Below are 23104 nucleotides of genomic sequence, written 5' to 3'. Positions count from 1 at the left end.
GATGAAGACCATTAGACCAACAAGTCAAATAAGCTGGAACAAAAGAAGCAGGAAATAAATCAGACAATTTTGAACATATGCCATTATAATACTTATGGAAGAGATTGAGATTAGCAACATCATGTCTGTAAAAGAGAGGTTGCAGAGAAGAAAGGATGAATTACAAAATCTCTTAAACAGGGTAGATTTATCAGCTCAAATATGACAATATTCCATATAAGGCCTGACAGATTTGTAGATACAGAGTATGGCCTCTCAGGTATCAGGAGCAATAGAGAAACAGAAAGAGCAACTGAATTAACAATCTATCCATTTTGTTAACATTTATTGTCAAGTTACTTTTTTCAAATAAGTAGTGAATAATTTAAAAAAAAAGTTGTTGTCAAGAACTTATCCTATATTGAAAAAAAAAAAAAAAACCTAATGTATGTACCTATTTACAATGCCTCCCCACGGGACAGAGTTAGACACCAGGGTCGTTTTTTAACGTGGAGGACAAAAAAAAAATCATGTAAAAAGTAGTTTTATTTTCATAAAGGAAACCATTTTTAAGCAATGGGAAGCTGTAAGCATTACAAAAATCTTGCAAATTTGAATTACTGCTGAATTATCTCCCTTATATATTCAGATGAATTTTCAAGATGGCAATGTGAGACGATCAGTCTTTTACTCATAAAATTTGATTCTCTCAGTTAAAAATGAAACTACTTGATCAATTTACGTGATTTTTGGAATATGATATTTTCGTTTCATCACGGTAATGTACACCATAAAGATTTTTATTTTTTAATATAGGAGAAATTTCTGGACAAAAACCAAAAGAAAGAAAAATTCTGAATTCATTTGTTTTTTATACTTGATCATATAACTTGTACAAATATTTTTTTTTTTTTTTTTTTTACTACTACAGAAGATATTTCTTTGGAATCTTGCAATTTGAAATTTCCAGTATGATAAGAAATAATCAAACAGAATTATGTTTGTTTTAAAAATGAAAGATACAAAAATGAGCGTTTTCATTTTTGTTGCATTTCAGGGCCTATGAAACGAGAAAGATGTCCAAGTGACTATAGATGTACAAGAATCAGCTTCCAAAAATAGAATAAAATCTTTTGAAAAATTAAAGAATTAAATAGATATAATTTCGTTGGAGTCTTTATTTCCATATTTGGTTTGCTTATCAATACAAAATGTCTCTCCACAGGTTAAAAAAAAAAAAAAAAAAAAAAAAAAAAAGAAACTTTGTATAAGCTTTTTTCTTTTTTTCTGTCACTGGAATGCAACATCAAAAGGTCATTCAAGTGTGGACGAATCCAAGGTGAGATGAAGATGGTTAACGTTAGAAAAGAGTCTTTTTGTTGTTTTTTTTATCCACGAGTATATTTACCCCAGATGTGTAGCATAAACACAGAGGCAATGAAGAGTAAACTCATCACAAGAACTGGTACTGGACCACTGAAAAACAAAAATGAAAAGCATTTTTTAAAACGACAACTTCTAAAGGAAAAGAAAAAAAAAACAAAACAAAACCATTACTTTTTTGTATTTCTTTAGAAATACAAAATTTTAAAAGATAACGAGTATCTCCATATAAACATGACCGATCATAAACAGATAAATTTGACAGAATTTTTAATTTCAATAATCAAACTTTTTTTTCTAAAAATCATTCTGGAAAAAAAAAAAAAAAAAAAAAAAAATCAAACCAAATCTGTTCCAATTATAAAAGAAAAAAACGTTTGATTTAGTTATACTAAAATAAAATTTTCACTTATAAAAACCAGTCGTTTGGGGTTATTTAATGCCAAATTCGGTCATTTTGGTAAAATAAAAGTTTTTGTGTTTCAAGTTCTTTGTATCTTCAATTATTAATGGAGTTTAGTTTGGTTGTTTTATAGAGGAAAATTGTTTCTGTTTTGGGCTTCGCAGAACATGATTGAGTTTTTCAAAAGGAAATTAAAAAAGTCTATAAATAACAATAACATCACTGTGCCATGTCAGGAAGCCGGTATCTTCAGAGAGCCTGGTCTGTTAGCATCAAGCATTAATATAGGCACAAATATTGAATGGGTGATGCTTATACAGAAACAGCATGCATTTATGAAGTATAAGAAAAAATTTTGTTAAATTACAATGAGGTGGGGGGGGGGGAAATAACCAAGGCAACATTGTGTGTACGCTGGTGATAAGTAGTAAAAACACATTTAAAATGTTTCTGAATTTCTAAGATGAGGATTAATTATTTGGATTATTTGCATTCTGACTTAAGATGAGAACAGTAATCAAAAGAATCCAAATAATATGAATATTCAAAAAAAAAAATATGTGGTTGGTTTTTAATGTAGGTGAAAATCTACCTCCCTAAGAAGAGGCACTCCAGATAAGCACATAAATATTCAAATCTATAAAAATTACTTCAGTCTAGAAAGATCTCCCCCTCACAAACCGGACAAAATAGATGAAGTGTAGTATCAGAACAGATACTAGACTTAGCTCCTAGCCAGTTTAAAATGCAAAATTAAGAGTCTGTGAGAGGGAAGGAGACACAAAGTCAAAAAGTGGAAAATTCACATCCCTAATGATTTTAACAAAATCTATAATTTCATTTTCCAATGAAGTTATCCATTTTAAACACAAGATAGTATTTAAGGAACACTTTTAGACTATCAAGTCACCTGAAAATTTCATGCTTAATTAAAAAATGACGTTTCTGGCATTGTGTGTATGTGTATGTATATATATATATATATATATATATATATACATACACACACACAGGGTGTCCGTAAAGTTACTATACAGTCTTACAAGTTACTATGCTTGATTAAATAAACCTGTAAAAAAAAATAAATATTAACTATTAATAACAAATATAATACAATAAAACAATAAGACTGTATAGTAACTTTACGGACACCCTGTATATATATATATATATATATATATATATATATATATATATATATATATATAGAGAGAGAGAGAGAGAGAGAGAGCGCAATCAAGGTAAAATTTGTAAATCTGTAGAATCTTTATTATCTATTATATTTCTCTTTGGTTATTCCAGAAACTATTAGTCTGATCTGACTGAAATTGTACATGGACCTTTGCTATGATAAGGTGCAACGAACCAAGTATGCATCTGATGCACATTTAGAGGTAGGTTGTGATTAGTATTTAATGTAAAAATGAGCACAAACTTAACCATATTCAACCATCAATTTGCCATAAAGCACTCATTCTAGATAAATCTATAACTTTTGCCTGTTATTAACAGGTAAAAAGTATAGTTGATTAGTGCTCAATCAGCACTAGAATTAGAGCTGTTTAGCTATAAAAAAAGGTTTTATTTAAAAAAAAAAGAAAAGAAAAACATAGCATGGCTACATATCCAGAATATGTTTCAATCGTAGCTTTGATAAGTTTGATTTCCTCAGGCTAAAAAAACAAACTCCAGTTGTTTCCAATTGAAACATGGAGCAAATTTCAATCCGTAAGGGTCACATGGCTAAATCCAAATATCACCCCTGTGCGATTTTATTAGAGATATATTTTTTTACTAGATACACCCCACTCCACAAACATAAAACATGTCATAGGCAGAGATATAACCCCGTCTCATACACAGCATTTCATCTGTTAGCCGGTTGATGATTAACTCACTTAAGATCTAGCAATATAGATGGTTTGAACTCTAATGTAAAATAATTTGCTCGACTGATGTCCCAATTTTGAATATAAAAAGATTGAAAGAAGTGATATTGAAAATTGACAAAACATTAACTTTTGTGTGCTGCAAAAGAGATGGTACATATTTGTTAAATTTTTGGTTCTGATCCAGAATTCCCCTTGTGTTAAAAAAAATAAATAAATAAATAAAATATCTGTATGGCATATGTACTTGTGACAAAACGAAAATATAATTACAAAAATCACACAAATTGATAAAGTAGTTTTATTTTTAGAAAGAAAATCATTTTTAAGCGGTTAATGAGAATTCGTAGGCATTTCAACATAAATCTAGCAAATCTGAATTATTGTGTAGTCATTTCCCTTTGTTTATTCAAAATGGAAGGCGAACGTCACTCTTCGGATATTCCCGAAATTTGATTTTCTTATCCCTTATATAAAATGAACTCATTTTTTCCCCTCTGATTATGACCTTAATAGGATTGAAAATCAAGACATTTCATGCAAATGTAATATGCACAAACTGCAGCACATTATCTGAGGTGTGTTATTACCTCTACACTTCCTCGATAATCGTGGATTCCTATATGTTTTCTGGTGAGAGTTCACGACCAAAATCGGTTAGAATCAATGGAAGTTGTAAAATCTTTTCTCTCTATTAAATTCCTCCTACCCCCACTACCACTTACATCATTGCGGATTTGTTCACAAGGGACAGTACGAAGAAACACTAGTTTGGATTCGTAGTTGCTTAAAAAAGAATGGAATGGCATTTTAATGTTCTTTTTCATTCTATGATTTCTACTGGGTGAAATGCACCATTGAATTTAAGCGAATCGAAGGTTTTATTTATACTAGTTTGTATTTCGCTTTATTTCATTTTGTAGTTGACTACAAAAACTCGAAGGAAATTTCACTTTATTTAGTTTTGTGGTGGATTAAAAAAACTGGAATGGACTGGGTGAAACGCACCATTGAATTAAAGCGAATCGAAGGGTTATTTATGCCATTTTTTTTTTTTTTTTTGCTTTTCGCTGTGTTTTTTGTTTTCCCAAACACGTCCATCTTTTTCCCTGATTTATGCTTTCTGTTTTTCTGATTTCTTTTTTAAAGAAATCTTACGTTTGTTCGCTGTTTTTTTTTTTTTGTTTTGCCGATTTTGTACAGAAGTTTAACATCGTTTTTATTTTTATTTTGATATTTAAACATGGTTATTTCTTCGCTTATTCTTTACTTTACCCCTCCCCCCTTATGCACACACTTCCAAACAACCGGCCAACGCCGGGTACCCCCACTAATTTAAAAATAAGACTACATGATCAATTTATGTGATTTTTTAAAAATAATTTTGTTTCGTCATGACATCTAGATATATAGATCATGCACGTTTTTCTTTATTCATTTATTTTTTTTAATATGGTGAGAATTCTGGACAAAAACCAACTAACATACAGTGAGTAAAGGTAGTTTGTAGTTAATGTTACTTTACAGAATGTTCGGAGACTGTCTCTCTTTACATCGTTGAGCTGGCTATCACATAAATTGGTACTTTTTGAAAAGCAATTAAGGTTTTCTAAATGGAAAACTGTAAATCTGAAATAATTCTAACTGCTTGCCTGTCAGCCTATCCTCTGCCTTACCAATCTTCACTTAAAGAAACCTTCCCATTCTCTTGCAATAATGACAAAATTCCTTTTATTTTTTCACTGACATCAGTAAAGATTAACTCATGTTTAGAAAAACTTTTTTTTAATTACCACATAACCAAATGGATTTATTATTTTCCTCGATTCAAAACGATCTCTTTTTGTTTTTAGAAAGCAGTTCAAACACACTTGTTATTTTATCGCTAATAACCACATAGCATTTCTAGACAAATCTCACTTGAGATATCAACTCCAAGGGTCTTCATGTTGGTTTCCACGGTCCAATCAAATGTCCAGGTTTGGAAAGATGTAGCAAGTGAAGAGTAAAAAGGAAACAACCCAATTTAAAGAAATTCTTCTTTGATTTTAATATTTTACTAGTGAGTAGAATTAAATTTATTTTGTATAATTCTTTTATAACTAATGTACACCCTCTGTCAAAAATAATGGAGAAAAAAAAAAAAACTGGTTCGTTAATGTTCATATTAATTTTCATACAAAATTACAACAGTAATTAAATGTTTCATTAAGTCATTTCTGATGAAAAAATTCATCCACTGTTGATTGTTTTTATCATAGAGTAGAGGATTTCTTTCCTAACTCATTCCAGGCGGTCACCTATTTGCTTTCTTACTTCTCTTCTCCACGTGAAATCGTTTCACCCAAGTTTTTCTAATATTAACTTTTGTGTGATGAGACATTAATATTCATATACAAATAAATACACACTAATATTTAGATCCACACAAAGTGAAGCATTTCCTATCCTATTTCTTAGTTCTATTTTTGGTACATGTACAGTTTAATTAAAAAAATGAAAATATCGAAAAAAAAAAAAAAGGTTATATTGCACGTATCCGTTATGGAACGAAGTTCTCCGAAAAAGAATTTCACTTAATTTTATCAAGCAGTTTTTTTTTTTTTTACAGCGAAAAAACAATTTATTATGATACCAAGCAAAAGGTTCAATTTTTACGAAGAAAAGCTAGTATTAAAGATGGGGAAGGAGTGTCGGCGCTTTAACTGGAGTTATCTCCCCATGGCGTGTTTAACAAATTCCATAATGCGCTCTCATAAGAACATGTTTTTCCGCTGTAAAAAAAAAAAAAACTACTTGATCAAATTAAACGAAATTTTTTTTCGGAGATCTTCAGTCCAAAATGGATACGTACAATATAACCTTTTTCGATATTTTCATTTTTTAATGTCTTGATTAAACTGTAAAAGTACCCTATTTTTACATTAGACTTAACCCCAATTTGCCATTCAATCTACTCGTGCAATTAAATGTCAATTCTGGGCAATTGGCCAATTATTACTGATTATTAATAGTGGATTTAAAATGAGATGATTGTGCAGTTTTCAGACCATGCTCTTCTGTTTTAAATATAATTTTCAAGTTAATTCAATTTTTATATCTTACTAGACTACCCGTGACCCGTTAGGTCAGTATGTTATATTAGCTATGGAATTCATGTATGAGCGTGACACTTGTTACGTAAAGAAAAGTTGTTTTTTTTTACATAACAGAAACATTTCTATGAAAGTATATTAAAATGAAAAATCAGACGGATCACTCAAACATGAAAAAAATAAGCTTCCCTATTCATGTAAAGTTACCTATTTTTCTGAATAATCGCTCAAAAATCGAAAATTAAACATGATTTTCCTACGAATTGAACACTGATGAAAGTCATTTAGCAGCAAAAACGCACATGAACCTACCAATGAAAAATATAAGAATGAAAAACCCATATTGGAATCCTTCAACCAAGTTATAGAAACTTAAAATCTAAAAAAAAAAAAAAAATTAATAAAACCTGAAGCAAAAAAATAAAACCTAAATAATTAAAATAAAACTAATATGTAAACAGATTAGTAAATGTGTCAACAAATTCATCGTTCTCACACAACTATTTTGTATCTAGAAATGTAAACAAAAAATAAAAAAGAAGAGCAAGGAAAGAAAAGGGATGGATGGAGAGTAGTAGTAGTAGCAGTAGTAGTAGTAGTAGTCTTGGCTTTACTACAATTGTTCTTATGTTTGTCAACGGGTTAAAGTTGTTGTAAGAAAACAGCGACAGTATAGTTGTAATAAAGAATAGTTGCAAAACACCACACTCTTCCCATGTTAAATAATTATTTCGAAATAATAACGTTAATATTTCAGTGCACAGGTCAAAATCTGCAAAAGAAGCAGATTGTGTTTATTTGTTTACGTTGTTATGGGTTAATGTTTATGCGCGCATTTGCAACCGGATGTCGTAAACCGGAAAGTGGGTTACATCACTCATTAGGTCATTTGAGTTTTATAATTATATAGATTTAATTGTTAGATGAAAGTACAGAATAGTTAAAAAAAAAAAAAAATTCCCCTCTCACAATCCATGTTAAAAAGAGCTTTTTAAATATTAACATTATTGTTTCAGCAGAGTCTGTAAACTGTATAAGTAGCAAAAACGGAAACAACAATAAAAAATAAACTCACACTTTAATGCCAGGTGAATCTTCTGTGTAAAACCGCCACATTCCAGCACCGCCACCTCCAGTGGTTGCAGTGGTGGTGGTGCGTTTGGCTGTTGTTGTTTTCCTGCAAATAAAAAATTGGTTCAATAAAATTCAAAACAGAAATAACTGGAGATTTAAACACAATGTTTTTTTTTCACATTTCAAATTATATTAATACACAACCTAACATATATACATATATATATATATATATATTGTTCTAGCTGGGGATGGGGCATTCTACTGGATGCTAGACACTCACTCACTATCTCAAGCATTCTGAGAGATCTTTTTTAAGAGTCGAATTGTCTCTAAGTGCAATTGTATCTTTCTTGCATTTGATTTACTAGGTATATTTGTCTGCTAGTTTCTTAAATTCTTTTTTTACGATTATAGTTACTTCTATAATTACTGGAATAGTATATATATATATACTAGCAGGGCTACCTGGGGCATAAAAATAAACAAAAAAGTGTTTATTTGTATATGAAGCAATTGGATAATATGGGAAATATTATCCTAAATCTAGATCATGATACTAAAGAAAGTAATTATAGATCATAATTAGATGTCCCCACCCTGTGCCTAGCAGCTGTACTGCAGAATTGATAATGATTGGTCGATTAGTTTTGGTTGTGAATTTTATTCAAACAAATATAAAATATTTAATGCTGAAATTTTACTTTGGCTTTATTTAAGATTGCATTCAATTGCCCGTCGACAGATCATGCTGAAATAATATCGTTATTTGGGAGGGAGGCTTTGTTAACTATCCTGTACTTACACATGTAACGGAGATTTATGCAGAAGATGGACCATGATATTTTTTTAAATCCAATGCTTATAGCAGGATTTGTTTAATAAAATGTTAGGTGAAAATACAGATTAATTAGAAAACACCTTTCCCTTGCAATGAGTATCTACATATGTTTGCGTGTGCACACATACATTGCAGATTATGTTTATAAAGCGAAGAACTCGATTCTGGAATATGAGAGAATTTTCAGAGCTCAGCCACTTAGAATGGACGAACTTTGGTGAGGGAGCCTTTGAAATTCGAAAGATTATGTTAGGCCTATGTATGAGCCAGTTACGGTAGGTGTAATCAATGAGCCAGTTACGGTAGGTGTAATCACAGAAACTGTGCAACGTGGAGAATTCATCCCAGTGACAACTGGTAGCAGTGGTAGGACTAAATATTTAGAAAGAAAAGTAAGGACTTCTTGCTCTAACGATGTTGCGATCGTGATGTGTTTATCATAGGATGCAATGTAGTATTTTATTATCACAACTGAATGTATCTAAAATGGTGTTCGAAAACTACATAAGGTAGTGACTGTTAGCCTAGATGTATTAAATTTGCACGCGGCATCTGTTGTTGCAAACCTACGATACTTTTGTCCGGAGGGGAATTCCTGCAGGTACTTTATTAATATGGAGATGTGTGTGTGTGTGTACACATGTAGATAGGTTTGTTTTTTTTACTTTACTTATTCACTCCAAAGTACATTGCCACTAAAACAGGGGTTACTGTGAATTAGAGTCCATATCTACAGGGCCACCCTAAGTGAGGTGTTGTTACATTTAAATTTCTGCATGTTGGTACTGTCAGTGAAACAGTAAGCAGGAAGGGAATTCCAAAGGCAAGCACTTTCATGAATAAAAGCTATTGCAGTAGAAAACCTTTTAACGTTGTGGAGCCTGCATGGTAAAAGGGTGAGATTTTGTTGATTGACGCGTACGTCAAAGAGGAGGTGTATTGCAGCAGGTTTGAAGCACATTCCATTGAAGTACTTGTAAAACAATTACAGGAAAGCAACATTGCAGTGATGGGACAGGGGATGAAGTTAAGTAGACAGTGTGGAACCTATTAGATTAGAAGCAATTTTCTTGTTGAACCCTGTCGAAGAGGGAAAGACCAGTGATTGATAGACAAGCTCAGGCGTGTCAACAATACTGTATGCATAGTGGATTTGCAGAGATAGAGTATATTGGCAAGTCTGACAAGTTTTCTAGCATAGTAGGAGTTCATCTTTGCAGCAGTCTTGGCAGTGTCTTCTATGTATTTGTTCCAATTCATGTTACCTGTTAATGTTAGGCCGAGGAGTTTGAAAGATGGACTCGTAGCTAGAGTGCTAAGAGTCAACTTCCAAACTTTGTGGGTTGAGCACTCTGGTAAGTGAGATTACCAATGCAAAGAAACATTGTCAGCTGCATCACCTGTGAAATAATAAAAGGGAAGCAAGACGTCTTCGTCCTCACATTTCATTTTTTTGACAAAGGGTGAAGAATTGTTCCTTTCTGAGTCAGTTATTTTGAATAGGTGTTATGTGAAGATTTTCAATCCTCTCATAGTATTCATCATCATTCTATTACTAATCTACTCATTTCATTAATTATCTTAGAGTTGATTTTAGCAGTGACTCCCAGGTGATTTTAAAAGCTAGTGATGAATGCTAGCACCCATATCTTCACTGAAAATTTAATTTTTGCACAGAAACTGTTGCTGTGATTGAATAAAATTTGAGAAATTACAAAAATATTTTGTAAATTGGAACTGAATGAAAAAGATATATCAAAAATAAATGTTGATTTCTTGAATTTTAAGCAAGATTTTTTTTTTTTACTGAAATAAAATTTTAAATATATTTAGATTATAAATAATTTTTTTTAATGGAAACATAATTAGGGAAGGTTGGGCTGTGAAGGACAGAAAATAGAAAACTTTGCACCTACCTCTGTTTGACATTGCTTCCGCCAACACGCTGTGCTACCGATTTTGAAGTAGGGCCCCGTCCGGCACCAACATTAGTAGAACTTGGAGGAACTGGCTACAAAAAAAAAAAATTTGTAAAATTTTGCAATATTTTTTGTCTGTGAAGGAAAATGTCATAGATAAAACGCAAGAATAAATGTATTTGCAGTACTTGGCCTCCACCCACTATTTTTTTTTTTTTTTTATAAGGTGGTCGGTCACCACTTATCAAGGCCCGGAAGCCACTCAGGGATAAGGGTTATTACGTGTACAGTACGTTAGTGTTGAGATTTGATAAAGTGTCTACTCAAGGGGGCGGGTCATCAGGAATTTGTTTATGTTGGACTTGAAGACATCCAGGTTGTAGTCAAGTGGGAAACAGGCAGACGAAACAGAGTTCCACAGGCGTGCACTTCTAAGAAAGAAGCTTTATTCATGGAATCTACGTTTTGGTCTCAGCTAGAAAGGTGTTTTTTGAGAGGGGACCAGGGATTGGAGCTCAGACGAGCACCTGCCATGGAAGTAACAATAAAACAAAGACAGGCTCGCAACGTCTCTTCTGTGGAAGAGAGGCTGCAGGGAAGAGAAAAGCTCATCACCCACTAAGCCAATTTTGTACTCTGTCAAGGCAGGATAGTGTTTTTAACAGCTCCTGCCCAGATGTGGCAACAGTACTCCATCCTTGGACGTACTTGGCTTTTATAGGAGTAGAGCATTGCGTCAGCAGTGAGATATCTTCTGGAGCGGTAGAAGGATCCTACCATTTTTCCAGCAACCTTGGCAATAGACTTGATGTACGTGTTCCATTTCAGGTAAAGAGTAAAGGTCAAGCCCAGAAGCTTATCAAAGCATGGAGCTTCCCCTAGTCGAGAACCGTCCATTTCAATTGATACCAGATGGGGATCAGAGCACTGATGATGTAAGGATAGGAGCTTGGTTTTAGATGCATTAAAAGTAACCAGCCACGTCTTCCCCCACTGTACCACGCGCTCAAGATCAGAGAAGAGAGAATTAGAGAGAACTTTGTCATTTATGGTCTTTGATGTATTGCCATAGATGGTCATGTCATCAGCACAGATGTCAACAAATGATTTAAGTATGTGTTTTAGGAGATCATTGATGTAGATCAGGAAGAGAGTTGGGCCCAAGATGGAACTCTGAGGACTCCGGCATTAATACTGAGGGCCTCTGATTTCTGCCCATCAACCACTACTCTTATGAGCCTATCAGAGAGAAATGATTTAATGATCGAGAAAACATTTCCAGTTATACCGTAGCTGGAAATCTTGTGAAGTAGGCCCTTATGCCATACTTTATTGAAGGCTTTTGATATGTCAAGAGCAGTTGCCATAGAGAGGAAGCTTTTGTCAAGAGATTCACTAATCCTATGCGATATAACCATTAGCACATCTGCTGTAGATCTAGCAGAACGGAAACCATATTGCATGTCACTAAGGATGTTATTTCTGCTGAGGTGGTTGACTACTACTTTATTTAATATGGATTCCAGCAACTTACTCATGATACACAGGAGACTTATTGGTCTGTACTGAGAGGGAGACGACTTATCACCTGAATTCTTAAATATAGGGCATACTGATGAGGTTTCCCAGGGTGTTGGGAACCACTTCTCTTTAAGGCAATGCTTAAACAGTTTTGTAAGTATGGGGGCAAGTTCTAGTTGAATCATTTTCATCACTATAATTGAAATGCCGTCAGGGCCAATTGCTTTACTGGAATCAAGGTTCTTGATTAGCTTAGTGACCTCACACACATATTTGTATGTTGCATAGCGTGTTGTCTGTTATAGGAGGAAATACAGGGAGTTGATGGCCTTAATACTGTAGGGTAGAATTAGCTGCAAAGTTCTTTGCAAATAGTTTGGCCTTGTCTGATGCTGACGAGATGACCTCAGGATCCTGTTTGCTATTTGCCAGAACTGGTGGGAACCAAGCCGCTGCTCAGCAACTTTGGATTTAACAGACTGAGCATATAGCTCTATTGCATTTTTTATTACTCTTTTACAGTGGTTGCTGGCGTTCCTGAAAGCAGCTCTAGTCACAGTGCATCTATTACGCTGGTAGTTATGGAAAAAGTGATTTCTGTGCGCAATGGTAGCAGCACATTCTGGAGAGAACCATGGCTGGCTGTTAGGTTTTTGTTGGAATTTTTTGGATGGTATGAATCGGTCTATGCCTACAATTAACCATTCAGTCAGGTCTGATACTATGGAGGACATCCTTTTTAAACATGGAATGTAGGGGTAAGTCAGATATAAATGTACGGAAGCTATCCCAGTCAGCCGTAGAGTATCGATATACTGTACGGTCGAGAGGTACGTCTGAAGACTTATTGCATTTCGTTTTTATCTTAACTGATACAACTGAGTGGTCGGAAGACCCCAGAGGGGACAGAACGGAACATGAACATAGCTCAGGGGAAGTTGTGAGAAAAAGGTCTAGAAGTCTAGCGTACTGACAGAAAGTATCGGGCATACGGGTGGGTTCGTGCATTTAATTGCTGTTGAATATATGGGGTGCCTCCACCCACAAAATGCTAGTCTCTAACTTTATAAACAATCTAGTAATTCAGTGCTTATTCAGATTGGAACTTCTGGTGACAATTAAAATTAAAGAAAATACTGAAAAGTCTGTACGATGTAGATATTAGTCACAGAACAAAGATAAAATATTCCAAAAATCATGTAATTTGATCAAGTAGTTTTGTTTTTTTTTTAATTTAAGAAAATCACATTTTATTCCGTATCACCATGGGGAAATAAGCAGAGTCCATGATGAAATCACAGGCAGACAACTGACTTTCATTTCAGTGCCCCAACCAACGGAGCTTGTACCTCATGATGGTGGCCTCAATACTGCAGCTGTTTGCTCTCTTAAGGACACTGTTGTTTATGTGGCTATACCATTTGATGTTTAGTATATCTCACACTTTTTGCTGGTGGAATTTTTCTAGTTTGAGATTGCGTCAGTACAAAGTCCAGGTCTCACACTCATACAAAAGCGTAGGGATAACAATTGCATGGTATACCTTAAATTTAGTTTTTATGGAGAGATTTTTATTTTTGAAGATGCACTTTATTAGTTTTCTGTCAGCAGTGAGATATCTTCTGGAGCAGTAGAAGGATCCTACCATTTTTCCAGCAACCTTGGCAATAGACTTGATGTACGTGTTCCATTTCAGGTCAGGAGTAAAGGTCAAGCCCAGAAGCTTATCAAAGCATGGAGCTTCCCCTAGTCGAGAGCTGTCCATTTCAATTGATGCCAAATGAGGATCAGAGCATTGATGATGTAAGGATAGGAGCTTGGTTTTAGATGCATTAAAAGTAACCAGTCACCTCTTCCCCCACTGTACCACGCGCTCAAGATCAGAGAAGAGAGAATTCTATGCTAGGTGCAGCCAATTCAGCTTTCAATTTCTTTCTCAATTGAACTTTCTTCACTTTTATGATATTATACTTCCAAGATATTGAAAATTATCTACTTGCTCAAGAGGAGTGTTATTTACGTGAATATTTACGTCTTGTAAGATGGTGTTGGGTGCTGGCTGTACTAGCATTTTTGTTTTCCCCCGATATTAACAGCGAGTTCAAAGCAGTAGTAGGCTGCTGTAAAGTTGTTTACGCATAGTGGATGCCTTCTTTCAAGTGGCAAACAGCTGCGTAGTCATCTGTGTATTGGAACTCTGTGATATGTTAGAAGTTCACCAAACTTTGGGATTTTCGTCTGGCAGACTTTGAAGTTCATGCAACATCACAGCAAAATATAACGAAAAAGAAAGAGTAGGTGCAAGGATAAAGCCTTGTTTTAGTCCATAGGTGAGTGGAAACTCGATTATTTGCCCTGGTGTGACATAACCTGACATGCCATCACACAGCGCCTGGATGAACTCTACAAAATGATTTTGCCATCCAAATTGCTTGAGAACTTTCCACATTGCATCCCTTAGAATGCTATCGAATGCGTTTTGTAGATCATAAAATACAAGGAGACGTTTTTGTTGTTCCCTGCTTTTCTTGTCTATTTTTGTGCTCCGAGAGGCACAGAAACTGCACTGAGATTCTGGAGGAACCGCTTCAGTAACATGCAAGCGATTTGTAGGCAAACATTTTTCCTATGATGAACAAAAGGGGAAATCCACTGTGGTTTACTGCTTGATCTTCAGTAATAAAACACATTTTATCTGAACATTTTGATACTAAACAGATAATCAGGGAACCATTTTATGATGCAAGTCCAGATTTTAGCCTAATTAAAAAGAAAAATTTTTATGTAGTACCCATTATGGAACAAAAATATCATTCCATAAATCATAAATTAATCAAGTACTTTTTTAAGCTCAGAAAATCAAAATTTATGAGGAAGTAAGAACGTGGCTTTAATTGGCCATATTTAATAGATAAGAGACATCTTTTGAGCTCACAAAATCAAAATCAGCCTTGTAATGACTATGATTTACTATAAAATCGCAATAAAATGATTTTCTATATTATAAAAAAAAAAAAAAGGTACTCATGCAGAGAGTGATCCGTGCTGAAATAATAACGTTATTTAAAAAGCCATTCTTAACATGGGCAAGGGAGGGTGTTTTGTACCAATTCTGTACTTTAATCTTACAATTGAATAAAAAAACATATCATAAAACTTTAATTAAACGTGGGAATACAATTTTTAAAAAAATAGTGCGGATCACTCTCTGCATTAGCACCAAAAAATAACAAAAAATAAAAGTTAATCAATTTACGTAATTTTTGGCATTTTCATTCCGTGACGGGTACATAACATCATAAAGATTTTTCTTTATCGTTTTTTTTTTTTTTGGGGGGGGGGGGGGATAATTAGGTTCAATTCTGAACTTACACCCATTTTATAAATAGATTTATATAGAAAACAGATTGTTAGTGCACTTACTGATCCACGCTATTTTTTAAAAATTGTATTTCAAGTTTAATTAAAGTTTTATATGTTTGTTTTTTTTAATATTTTTTTTAGATTAGGTCCACCTCCACGATTTTCTTTTAAATGACGACTTGGGGGGGGGGGTCGACTATGCTGAATATGGAAATCGCATTGAAATTTCGCAGAAAAAAGTAGTTATCGAGATATAAAAAGTTGTTTTACGCATTGTATTCTTTAGCGGCCATCTTTGTTATGCGCGTAGATTTGTTTATGGCGCGCACGCGCGTAATAAAAACAGCCACCAAAGAATACAATGCATAATACAACTTTTTTATATCTCGATAACTACTTATTTCTGCAAAATTTCAATGCGATTTCCGTATTCAGCATAGTCGAAAACCTAGAAGAGTCGTCATTTAAAAGAAAATTGTGGAGGTGTACCTAATCTAAAAATTTACTTTTTATTTTATTCAATTGTAAGGTTAAAGTATAGAATAGGTAAAAAACACCCTCCCCATGTTAAGAATGACTTTTTAAATAATAACGTTATTATTTCAGCATGGATTAATAAGTGCACTAGTACCGAAAACAGAAACCTCTTCGGCGTAAGAATGAAAATAAGTATTTTTTATCTTCTAGCTTACTGCTTAATTTTTGGTAATCAAAAAACACATTAAATTTTAATCTAGAATTTATTGGTATGGGGTAGACATTTTTAAATTAAAATCATTTAAAAACAACCTTTACGCGTGTTTGCGTCTCTTACCTATACGTACCCGATAAAGATTAAACTATATGGTTATTAATCGAATATTTAATGAAGTCAATGAAAGGTACTCATGGCAGAGAGTGATCCGTGCTGAAATAATAACGCTATTATTTAAAAAGCCATTCTTAATATGGGGAGGGGAGGCTGTTTTGTACCTATTCTGTACCTTACAATTGAATAAAAAAAACATCATAAAACTTTAATTAAACTTGGAAATACGATTTTAAAAAAATAGCGCGAATCACTCTGCATTAGCACTCAATGAAATAAAGGAAAAAAACTTAATTTTTTTAAAATCTTATTTTTAAAAAGATATTGTACGGTACTTGTACAGTTTAGTCAAGACATTAAAAAATGAAAATATCGAAAAAAGTTTCAATTGTATGTATCCGTTATGGAACGAAGTTCTCCGAAAAAAAAAATTTCACTTAATTTCATCAAGTAGTTTTTATTTTACAGCAAAAAAACAATTTGTGGTACTGGTAGCGGTTTTAGTTCCATGCCGAACACCATAAAAAAAAAAAAAAAAAAAAAAAAACAGTTCTTCCTCTCCCTACGCATGAGCAAAGAACATGTTTTAGTTGCAATAGTAACTAAACGATCATGAATTTTTATCGACTTTTTTAAAAAGTTTTAGTGTTTATGAATATTGAAATAAATGAAATTACTACACATTTATTAGTAATAATTTTTTTTTTTTATATTTACATTTTATATTTAAATTTTTGGGTTTGTATTACTGTACACAGATTCGAAAAAGTTGTCAAAAAAAATATATAACAAATAAATGTTATCAAAGGCAATATAAGTTACTTTTCTACCAAACTGGATATATTTTTCGTGTTTTTATTCAATTTAATATGTTTATTCAGCTTGAAAAACATGCAGTGTTTACCGATGTATTGGAAAATTCAAAATGGCGACCGACTCTCTCTTAAACACGGTAAGTTCGGGAAAAGGTGTTATAAATAATAAACTAGACAAAATACTGTTAGAAATTCGCTCAATATATATTACCGTGACATAGGTTGACATATATTCGGTGTTTTTTTAATAGTATTTTGTCTAGTTTATTATTTATAACACCTTTTCCCGAACTTACCGTGTTTAAGAGAGAGTCGGCCGCCATTTTGAATTTTCCAATACATCGGTAAACACTGCATGTTTTTCGAGCTGAATAAATATGTTACATTGAATAAAAACACAAAAAATATATCCAGTTTGGTAGAAAAGTAACTTATCTTGCCTTTGATAACATTTATTTGTTATACATTTGTTTTTTGACAACTTTTTCGAATCTATGTGTACAGTAATACAACCCCCCCCCCCAAAAAAAAAGATTATTACTAATAAATGAGTAGTAATTTCATTTATTTCAATATTCATAAACAGTAAAACTTATTAAAAAAAAGTCGATAAAAATTCATGATCGTTTAGTTACTATGGCAACTAAAACATGTTCTTCGCGCATGCGTAGGGAGAGGGAGAACTCTTTTTTTTTATGGTGTTCGGCATGGAACTAAAACCGCTACCAGTACCCAATTTGTTATGATACCGAGTAAAATGTTCCAGTTTTAGGAAGAAAAGCTAGTATTAAAGATGGGAAGGGGTGTCAGCGCTTTAACTGGAGTTATCTCCCTTTGGCATTTCTAAAATTCAAACAAAGTTGAAGGCAGCCATCTTGGTAATCCAAGATGGCTGCCTTCAACGCGCTCTCATAAAAACGTGTTTTTCCGCTGTAAAAAAAAAAAAAAAAAAAAAAAAAAAAAGAAAACTACTTGATGAAATTAAGTGAAATGTTTTTTCGGAGAACTTCGTTCTATAACGGATACATACAATTTAAACTTTTTTCGGTATTTTCATTTTTTAATGTCTTGACTAAACTGTACAAGCACCCTTTTGTTTAAATTGGTAGGTAAAAGTTCAGAATAGTTAAAACAAATAAAAAACAAACAAACAAAAAACACCCTCCCTATGTTAAGGATAGGTTTCTAACGTTATTATTTCAGCACGATCCGTATTCGGTATAAGTATATCTTTTTTTCTCTACGCTTTCCACCGGAGGCGGCGGGGGCCTTCAGGCCAAGATCAAAGTGTAGTATCTGTTCTTCAGATGATATACTTCAATTTCTTGTTCTCTCTCAGTGATGGAAAAATTCTTCACGACCGAGACAATTTTTATTCCTTTTCTCCACGTAAAAAAAAAAACGACCCTGGTGTCTAACTCATTCCCGTGGGGAAGCAATGTAAAAAGAAAATACAGTAAATTAATGTAATCAAGTAAAAAAATAATTTTTGAAAAAAAATTAATATTTAAATATTTTTTGTAAATACAAACATATGGGAAATGAAAAAGTAGCCATCGTCAGCTGAGTTTGTAGTTAAGTTAGATACATGGAATTTATATTTAAATAATCTATTTAAGTGTATTATTTAATTTCGTAAAAAGATTTAATGTATCGTTAAATATTTTCATTTTAAAACGTTTAAAACTAATTTAAAAGAAACAGAAAAGAGAAATCGGTTAAATCTTAATATGTAATAAAAGGGAGAGTTTGTTTTATTATTATTATTATTATTATTATTAAATACGAAACCTACACACACATAGAATCTTATTTAATTAATAGAAAAAAATGTTAATATAAACAGGAATTAATTTTAAAATTTTGTTTAAGTTTTAAGTCATATTTTCTCGAGTTATTTTTACAAATCATATGCCACGTCTAACTTTTTTCAACATTGTTTTAGTTGTGACACTATTGAATCTTGACAAACAACAACAAAAATAAAAGTAAGAATAATAAAGGCATTTCTTTAGATTAGAACAGTTTTTGTTGGATTCTGTTTTTAATTTTGTGATAATTTAAAGACGATTGTAAAAATAAATTTGAAATCAGAAATCTTAACTTCATTTCTGCTACGAGACCTCGCCTTCTTTTAACATAACTAGTGTATATCGACTAATAAAAACAAAATGCTCATTCAGTAATTAAAAGAAAGGGATATGAATTAATATTAATAATAACTCTTATTTTACGATCAATGTTAACCTTACCATGTTTTTGTGACCTGCGACACGTTTCAACACAGGAATCTGGTATGGCTGCTTGACAGCGACAAATGCAACGTTGCAAAAGATCGAAACGCCCTCTCGTGGTCAAAACAAGGGGGGATAACTCTAAGTAAACTGTACATAACTTTTTTCAATGATGATGCTGGTGATGACGAAATAATAATTTTACTACACTTTTTTAAATCAACATCGTGAAAATAATATGATTTCAAGATAGATTTGGATTTTTAATTTTATTTGGAAAAAGAAACTAGGTTTTTTTTTTCAATTATTTGTAAACATTACTTATCCCCCACAATTAACTTTACAAATAGAAGTACATTTTAAGCAGTACTTTTTCATTGCATTTTTCACCCCAAGCAAGGCACAGTGCCACTTTAATGTAGAGGGCTACTATCTGGGACATAATTGCAAGGATACTATGTAGGGAGTTGAGCATCAAGATTTCTGTTTGCATTACACTTGAACTTCTGCATGTCAATACAGTAAATGAAGAAGGAACTCGGAAGAGAATTTCAAAGTCTAGCAGATCTGGGAAAGAAACTATTAGAGTAGAAAGCTTTCTGGCATCTAGGGATCTCTACTGTGTAGGGGTGGGATTTTGCTACTTGTCAGGTTTGTCGGGGGTATTTACGTTGAGAAGGACCAAAGAGCATATACCATTAAAATACTTGTAAAACACGCAGGGAGATGCAACATTTCGTCAATGGGAGAGAGTCTGAAGCCTAGCTGACAGTTTGGCATCTATTAGGTTGGTGATTCTCTTTTGAACTCTGTCTAGAAGTGAGAGACTAGTAGTAGATGCACCAACCCTTATGTGACAACAATACTCCATACATGGGAGAATTGTGGCCTTGTAGAGATACAGGATACTTTCAGGCGTAAGTAACTTTCTAGCACGGTAGATAGAGCCCACATTCCCCGCAGTTGCCACAGCAATGCCCTCGATGTATCTGTTCCAACTTATGTTCCTTGTGAACGTTAAGCCGAGGAGTTTGAAAGAAGTACTTTCAGGTACTGTATCATTAACCATAGCTATTAGTGGTTGAGAAGGTTTCTTGTAATTATTAAAGGAAAAAAACTTAGTCTTGGCAGCATTGAATGTTACCATCCATTCCACTACATACTGGAGATTTTCTTCTAGAGTTTCCGCAATTGCCTTCGATATGTGTTCATCTGTTTTCCCCATGTGTCTGTTACAGAACCTGGTGTCGTCAGCAAATATACTCATCTCAGAGATAATTTTATCAGGGAGTCATTTGTGGATGTCAGGAATAATAAAGGTCCAAGGACCGACCCCTGAGGTGCACCCACATTTATATCATATTGTTTTTATGTACGACCATCGAGGACAACCTGGATTTTTCTCTTACTTAAGAAGGATTTAATTATGTTAAGTATTCGTCCAGTAATACCATATAATCTGATTTTCCTGAAAAGACCTTCGTGTCATAGCCTGTCAAAAGCCTTAGATATATCTAGGGCTAATGCCCTACCTTCCCATGCTTTATCCAGTGCATGGTGTCTACACTCAGAAATTAGTTAGGATATCTGCAATAGAACGAGCTTTCCTAAATCCATACTGTTGGTTGAACAGATGTTTAGAAGCTGTGAGATGGTGAACTAAAGCTTGATTAATTAGGGACTCAAATAGTTTGGTGGAAAAACGGAGGAGGCTAATAGAGCGATAATTTAATGGGTCAGTTCTTTCACCAGAATTCTTGTAAACTAGTACCATAGAGCAGTTTTTCACAGTCAGGAACACAAGATTTGTTAAGGCATTTGCTGAAAAGTTTGGAGAGAACTAGAACAGCTCAGGGGAGCATTTTTTAGTAGTACAGACGGGATGAGATCAGGTCCATATGCTTTTGAGGTATCTAGGTTTTTTATGATATCATGTACTTGAGAAGGGGTGATTTTCAGATCATCTTGTGTGGTTTCTGTCCACAAAGGAAAATTTGGGAGGAAGTTGTTTGCTAGAGTAGTTAAAGTAGTGTAGTAGGCAAACTAATGGGCAAGCATGCTAGTTTTCTCGATTACCATGCAAACAATTTCAAAATTGTTGGATAGTGGGGGAATTGTTGATTGCCCATTATTTGCTACACTGTTATAGATTTTCCAGAAATCCAGAGTTCCTAATTTTTGCACTTCAATGTGTTTTCTGGTGGTTTTGGTATATTCTCTATTATCTGTCACTATTCCTTTCTTACAATTACTTCTAGATTCTATAAACTTTTGTCTATTTGTACTGGACTTATGTAAAATAAATCTGCAGTATGCATGCTGCCTTTGAGCAATGGCAGCTGCGCAAGTAGAAGTATACCAATGGGGAGAGTGGGGTTTGCTATAGAACTTCCGTGTGGGAACAATTGCTGCTTTGAACTATTCAGTGGTCTCATTTGCACACTGTTCCACAGGAAGAGAAAAGATATTTCCCACTGGAGCATCTCTGATGTGATCTCTGATGCCATCCCAATCAGCCGTATTGAAGAACCTTGTCATTTTGAGCAATGAATCTTCAACTTGAGATTAAGAGTTTGGGTGTATTATTATCACAGCATGATCATCATTTCCTACAAGACAATGGACATTTGTTACACAATCCTAAGGAATTGTGGTCAGAAATAGGTCGGGAAGTGAGGCTTGCTGGTCCTGACGATCTGGGTGATGAGTCACGAACATTACTGTCTGTGTCAAGAATGGGATATAGAAAAGTTGTGTGATGCTACCAGCTGTGTCTGTGTAGTTAGAGAAGCCAAATACATGTACTTGGGCGTTAGTGTCTAAGAAAAGTCCATTCTGTTAGAGACGTGATTGATTAGAGTACAGTCCTAGATCGAGGGACCGTGGTAGAGAAAATATAAGTAACTAATGCTATGTTGTCAAATTAATCTAAAGCACATGAAAGCCTGGTTGTTGGATTCTAGTTTAGATTCCATAGTCATGGGGAAGGTGTTTAGAATGTAGACTCCAAGTCCGTGCATGTGTCTGTCAGGGTTCTTACAACAAAGTGGAAGATAATCAGACATGTTAAAGTGGTCAGAGGGGATGGAGGAGTGCAAATTAGTTTCACTTAGCATTAACTATTTGGGGAGTTCATTAAGAGAAATGATTCTTTCTTTTTTACATGGAGTTCACCACTTATCAAGGCCCAAGGGCTACTCGGGGATAAGGGTTATTGTGTGTACAGTAATCAATGGGATTGGAGAATTGATAAAGTGTCATTATTTAAGGGGGCAGTTCATCAGGAATTTGTTTGTGTTGGACTTGAAGACATCCAGGTTGAAGTCGGGAGGGCAACAGGCAAGCGGAACAGAGTTCCACAGGCATGCAGTTCTAAGAAAGAAGCTTTGTTCATGGAATCTACGTTTTGATTTAGGCACAGATAAGGAGTGGGGGAAATTATTGATGGTGGTTTCAGCTAGTCGGGTGTTTTTTGAAAAAGATTGGCGAGGGGAGGGGCCAGAGAATGGAGCTCAGACGAGAACTTGCCATGGAAGTAACGATAGAACAAAGATAGGCTTGCTACGTCTCTTCTGTGGGAAAGAGGTTGCAGGGAAGAGAAGAGGGCATCCCCCACCAAGCCACAAAGTCTATTTTGTACTCTGTCAAGGCAGGATAGAGTGTTTTTAGCAGCTCCTGCCCAGATGTGGCAGCAGTACTCCATCCTTGGACGTACTTGGTTTTTATATAGATAGAGAATTGCGTCAGCAGCGAGATATCTTCTGGAGCGGTAGAAGTATC

The 23104-nt window shown here is 34.0% G+C and overlaps 2 protein-coding genes across 7 annotated transcripts in view; one reads left to right on the top strand and one right to left on the bottom strand.

Moving 5' to 3' along the window:
* LOC145286174 (uncharacterized) overlaps positions 1-1296 on the top strand; it is an 89460-nt gene extending 88164 nt beyond the window's left edge. For all 6 annotated transcript variants that reach the window (XR_013869117.1, XM_080134962.1, XM_080134959.1 and 3 more), the window contains one exon: positions 1037-1296. Coding sequence is in view for 5 of the 6 variants with exons in the window: in XM_080134962.1 (XP_079991088.1) it covers position 1037 (1 nt within the window). In the remaining variant the exon portion in view is untranslated. The remainder of the gene's footprint in view (positions 1-1036) is intronic.
* On the bottom strand, positions 1140-19485 carry LOC145286178 (protein transport protein Sec61 subunit beta-like). Its single transcript, XM_080134968.1, has 4 exons — positions 19343-19485; positions 10581-10675; positions 7825-7926; positions 1140-1455 (listed from the first exon to the last, which is right to left on the bottom strand). The coding sequence occupies exons 1-4, from the start codon at positions 19343-19345 to the stop codon at positions 1368-1370; spliced, it is 288 nt and encodes a 95-aa protein (XP_079991094.1). The 5' UTR covers positions 19346-19485; the 3' UTR covers positions 1140-1367.
* Between the last annotated feature and the right edge of the window lie 3619 nt (positions 19486-23104).

Source organism: Euprymna scolopes, chromosome 10 (genome assembly GCF_053919585.1).
Source record: "Euprymna scolopes isolate OS-2025 chromosome 10, ASM5391958v1, whole genome shotgun sequence".
In the NCBI taxonomy this organism is placed as follows: domain Eukaryota; kingdom Metazoa; phylum Mollusca; class Cephalopoda; order Sepiida; family Sepiolidae; genus Euprymna; species Euprymna scolopes.
The sequence above is the reverse complement of the archived record's forward strand: the minus strand, read 5'-3'. Positions and strand labels throughout refer to the sequence as shown.